The sequence below is a fragment of the Rhinopithecus bieti genome, unplaced genomic scaffold (assembly GCF_001698545.2).
Source record: "Rhinopithecus bieti isolate Rb0 unplaced genomic scaffold, ASM169854v2 scaffold_12928, whole genome shotgun sequence".
Classification (NCBI taxonomy): Eukaryota; Metazoa; Chordata; class Mammalia; order Primates; family Cercopithecidae; genus Rhinopithecus; species Rhinopithecus bieti.
The window spans coordinates 2,447,896-2,453,091 of record NW_016807614.1 but is presented as its reverse complement, the minus strand read 5'-3'; the positions used below and the strand labels follow the sequence as shown (position 1 = coordinate 2,453,091).

Here is a 5,196-nt window from a genome sequence, read left to right as displayed (position 1 = left end):
CGGGCGGGGGGTTGCGGCGTTCAGGAGAGGCCCCGGCTCCGCCCCGGGCCTGCCCAGGGGGAGAGCGCAGCGGCCCGCAGCCAGGTCGGGTCGGGGCCCCTCCCGGGAGGAGCGTGGAGCGGCGGCGGCGGCGGCAGGTGAGAGGCTGAGCCCCGGGCGGGGGAGGGCGCCAGGCCTGGGGCATTAACCGTCCCAGGGACCCCTCTGGCCTGAGGAGCCTGCGACCTGGGCCCAGCTCGGGGCCGGCTCCGGACCGCAGCTCCTGGGTGCTGAGGCGGGAGGGGCTCCCTGAGGGCTGCGGGTTGCTGAGGGGCCGGGCCGAAGATGGGGGAGGCCCAGGCGGCCCCGGCCTGGGATTGGGGCCGGCGGCCGGAGGATAGACGGGGGCGCCCCGGCAGCTGGAGGCCTCGGCAGCCTCCCGGGCGCCCCCGAGAGCCGGCCCTCCCTTCCTTCGTGACAGGTGGGCCTGGAGTTGGGGAAAGTTTGGAGCCGGCGAGGGGCGCCGGGACCAGGCCCCGTCGCCCCTGCTTCCCGGCTGTTGGCTGCAGGGAGGATCCCAGTCCAAGGCCCCGCTGGAATTAGACGGAGTGGCTGTTTCCTTAACATGAGTTGACATTAAACGGAATAACCGCCGGGGCGTCATTTTCCGGGCCGGGCCTGGGGATGGATAGGTTTAGGAAATGTTGCGAGAGACCTTGGGGTTTGGGAGAGACTGCAACCTCTGCCATTCCGACCTCGATTAGGGCAGGGCAAGACGCGAGGAAGGCCACGGGGAAACTCATTCCCCAGTCTTTTTTTTCCTTCTTTTCTTTTATAAAGATGCATTTCAACCTTTCTGAGAATTTCCTAATTCTCTCTCTAACCTGCACTTGCTTGTGTGGGTGAAACTTTAATTTGTCACCTTTTCATTCCCCTTTGCCCCAGGCTCTCAATCCAGGAAGGGAAACGAAACTGAAGGACTTGTAAGGAGGTTGTTACTGGAGATTGTGGAGTTGTTGGATTGCAGAGGAGAATGTTCGATTCATTTTTTCAGTAACTTTAAAATCACACCAGCCATTCCAACTACTTAATAATGTGTTCGAAGGGGTTCTATGTAATGATGTATGTTTCTTTTCCACTGTTAATTTTAAAGGGAGGTTTTCAATGGGTCGTGTAGGAGTTGGTCTCTTGCAAAGGATAGACATATTTGCTGAAAGTAGCCTGTGCATTAATTGGTTATGGAAGTTTAAAAATGGTGTCCTCCTGCCCCTCCCTGCTTGGAAGAAGGGCTAAAAGCAGATGTCCAGAATCAAGAGAAACCTACTGCAGGGAGTGGTCAGAAAAAGATTTTTTAAAGGGATTGTTATGGAACTATATTAATTTCCTGAGTCAATGGAGGTAGATGGTTTTACCGTGGGCTCTCTATTAAATTTAAAATAATTAATTCCTTTTCTCATGAGCTACTGTGAGCTCTTCAGAGAAAGGAGCTGTATTATAGTGTTTTTGCAGTTATTTGTAGCTTCTGATTCATCCTATATTCTTTTGACATTATTGTCAGTGGTTTATATTTTTAGTTTAAGGACTATTTCCTCAGTGGGAAATAAATATCTGAAGATACTTAGCTGGATTCGAAGGCTGATAGAAGGAATTTTCTTTTTGCAGGCTAGTTCTTGTTTTGTTTTTTCCCCTGTGCTCAACTTTTACAGAGATTTTATGAAGGGTTTGAGGGGTTTATTTTTGCTGTTAAAATCAAATCAGAACTAGGGAAGAATAAGTGGCTGTCATAGAAGAGGACTTCTGAGCTGCTTTAGATGTTTTAAATGTATTACTGTTTTATGCAGCACATAGTAGTCTACCACTTGTATGCTGTATTTACTTGAGATTTAACTGCATTTGATCATTCAGTGAAATAATTACTGTGAGTTTTGTTCTACAAAAAATTGCCTCCTCACATTTTAGTATTTATGGTTTCACAGCCTACTTTTTCTTTTTCAGTAGAAATGATGGAAGAATTGCATAGCCTGGACCCACGACGGCAGGAATTATTGGAGGCCAGGTTTACTGGAGTAGGTGTTAGTAAGGTGAGTAAAATGATGATAATGAACACTATTCATATTCTGATTTAAATACATTTTTTAAATGATTAAGAGCAACTTGGGTAGGCCCTTCTGATAGTTTGCGGGGAGAAGATTTGGGTCTTAATTTCAGTGAACTTTTAGGTCCTACTAGTCATTCCAGTAGTCATTTAACATAGTAGGTTTGAAAATGTTCTATATGGGAATATATGTTTCTTCTTCCTTTCTGGTATAGGAGAGGTTTCTCATGGTTCTTGTTACAAGGAAACTAACAGGATGTGTGTATAGATTCTATGCCATATTTTGTTAAAACTTGTCAGTCATTCAGAAAGAAAATTATAAAGCATTGCATAGCTTTGTTACATTGGACTTTGGAGGTAGTTACATGGTAGAGTTTTGAAAAATTGGCCTCTGTGAAGTCTGCAGACTCTTTACTGGTTGCACCCTCAGACTGGTTTGTTGCTTTTCTCATTCCTCCTTCTTGCAGGAGCATAATATTAGATTAGGCCCCCATTAATGGGCACCTATGAAGTTAAGCAATGTTATAGTTTCCTATGCGTGGTTTTGTACCCACTGGTCCACCCCTCTGCTCTCATAGAATGATTTTACAATGTGTAAAATGTTTGATTTTAATACAGTATGCAAAGTGTATTTACAATATTTTATTTAAAAGCTTCATTGGTCCAAGATCACATTCCTTGGGCTTGAAGTGTGTGAATGTATGAGCTATTGAGTTTTTTTTTTTTTTGAGACATAGTTTTGCTCTTGTCGCCCAGGCTGGAGTGGAATGACATGATCTCAGCTCACTGCAGCCTCCGCCTCCTGGGTTCAAGGGATTCTCCTGCCCTAGCCTCCTGAATAGCTGGGATTACAGGCGCCCGCCACTACGCCCAGCTAATTTTTGTATTTTTAGTAGAGACTGGGTTTCACCATCTTGGCCAGGCGGATCTTGAACTCACCTCAGGTGATCCACCCACCTCGGCCTCCCAAAGTGCTGGGATCACAGGCGGGAGCCACTGTGCCTGACTGAGCTTTTGATCTTTAACCAATGTGATACAACATTTCTTTCTATGCTTTTCAAGAAATCCTGTCTCATGGTAACCTGGGTGTTGATCTCGTGCTCAGTTAAGAGCTTCTCCAAGGAGAAGGTGTGTTGAGGTTTAGTTGGAAAAATGGGCTTCTTTGATGGGTCTCACATTTTGGTGAGCTGGGTGGGATAGCTTGATAAGGTTTTTTTTTTTTTTTTTTTTGAGACAGAGCCTTGCTCTGTTGCCCAGGCTAGAGTGCAGTGGCACGATCTCGGCTCACTGCAACCTCTGCCTCCCAGGTTCAAGTGATTCTCCTGCCTCAGCATCCTGTAGCTGGGATTACAGGCATGTACCACCATACCTGGCTAATTTTTTTAAATTTTTAGTAGAGACGGGGTTTCTCCATTTTGGCCGCCTGGCTGGGTCTTGAACTCCTGACCTCAAGTGATCTGCCCACCTTGGCCTTCCAAAGTGCTAGGATGACAGGCATGAGCCACCGCACCCAGCCAGCTTGATAGTTTTTGTTTATTCAACAAATATTGAGCACTTGCTGTATGCTAGGCATTGTGCAAGATGTTAGAGCTGATGCTTGAGCACAGTACCTCCACATTTGCAGTATGGGGTGAGTGAGATGATACCGTGATGAGATCTGTATTACAGCTGTAACAAGGTGCTGTGGGAACACAGGATTTGTTACATATGCTTAATTTCTTTGGACACTTAGACAGTTTTACTTTTGTGGCACTTTAGAGTAGCTGTACTCCTGGACGTTGTATATTGAAGTTGCATGTACAAATGTAAACTCTCTGATCTAGGTGAAGTAGCTTCAAGTAGAAGTGAGCAGTGTATTTGAATACTAAATTGATCTCTAAGTGACCTCTGATTTGTCTTTTCACTTGAAGATTGAGCATAAGGCTGATATCCAGATCTGTCTGTTTAAATGGTCCCCCGACACTCCCCCTACCCCAGTCCTATAAGTCAGTAAGTTTATATTCAAATTGTACATAGTTTAAGCTCACTGATCTTTGTCATTAGGGTTGTTGTTCTGTTTTTAGGTTCTTGATGGCTGTATCCAAGTATACTTTTGATGGAGTAGGGCAAAAGTGATAAGAATGAATGACATTCAACATGTTGCTGTCTAGCCCCAGCTTAAAATCATGTAACTAAGGTATCAGAAAACTTTAATACAGTAGCCTGTTTAATAGAAAATTCTACCTTCAACATAGAAAGAAGTTCTTTGTACAGAAAAAGAAATTTACCTATTTCCAGTTTTTTTGTTTGTTTTTGAGAGGGTCTCACTCTCTAGCCCAGGCTGGTGTGCAGTGGCAGGATCTCAGCTCACCTCAACCTCCACCTCCCAGTCTTAAGTGATTCTCCTGCCTCAGCCTCCCAGATAGCTGGGATTACAGGCCTGCGCCACTACCACACTGTTAACTTTTGTATTTTTAGTAGAGATGGGGTTTTACCATGTTGGCCAGGCTGGTCTTGAACTCCTGACCTCAAATGATCCACCTGCCTGGGCCTCCCAAAGTGTTAGGATTACATGCATGAGCCACTGCACCCAGCTTTATTTCCAGTTGTTTTTATTCCATTAGTTGTTTGTTTGTTTGAGACAGTCTCGCTCTGTCGCCCAGGCTGGAGTGCAGTGGCACAATCTCGGCCTTCTGTAATCTCTGCCTCCCGGGTTCAAGCGATTCTCCTGCCTCAGCCTCCTGAGTAGCTGGGACTGCAGGCACCCGCCACCACGCCCAGCTAATTTTTGTATTTTTAGTAGATGGGGGTTCCACCATATTGGCCAGGCTGGTCTCGAACTCCCAACCTTGTGATCTGCCTTTCTCGGCCTCCCAAAGTGCTGGGATTACAGGCATGAGCCACCGTGCCCGGCTTCAGTAGTTGTATGTTATTTTGATATTTCCAGTCATGGTTAGTATTGTTGATTACAATGAATTTGTTATTTGAGGACTAGCAGGAGAGTTTTTTTTTTTTTTCCGTAACAAAGAAACTTGAAGAAAAAAATTAATTCTGTAGTTTGCAGAGCTGGGAAAAAAAAATCTCCATTTTTTATGACTTCTTTTTTTTTTTTTTTTTGAGACAGAGTTTCACTCTTGTTGCCC

The 5,196-nt window shown here is 45.4% G+C and overlaps 1 protein-coding gene across 1 annotated transcript in view; it reads left to right on the top strand.

Moving 5' to 3' along the window:
• The first annotated feature begins 6 nt into the window (after positions 1-6).
• Positions 7-5,196, top strand: part of TLK2 (tousled like kinase 2) — a 137,262-nt gene continuing 132,072 nt past the window's right edge. The window contains 2 exon segments of the mRNA XM_017882926.1: positions 7-137; positions 1,975-2,060. Coding sequence (XP_017738415.1) covers positions 1,980-2,060 — 81 coding nt within the window. The 5' untranslated portion in view covers positions 7-137; positions 1,975-1,979.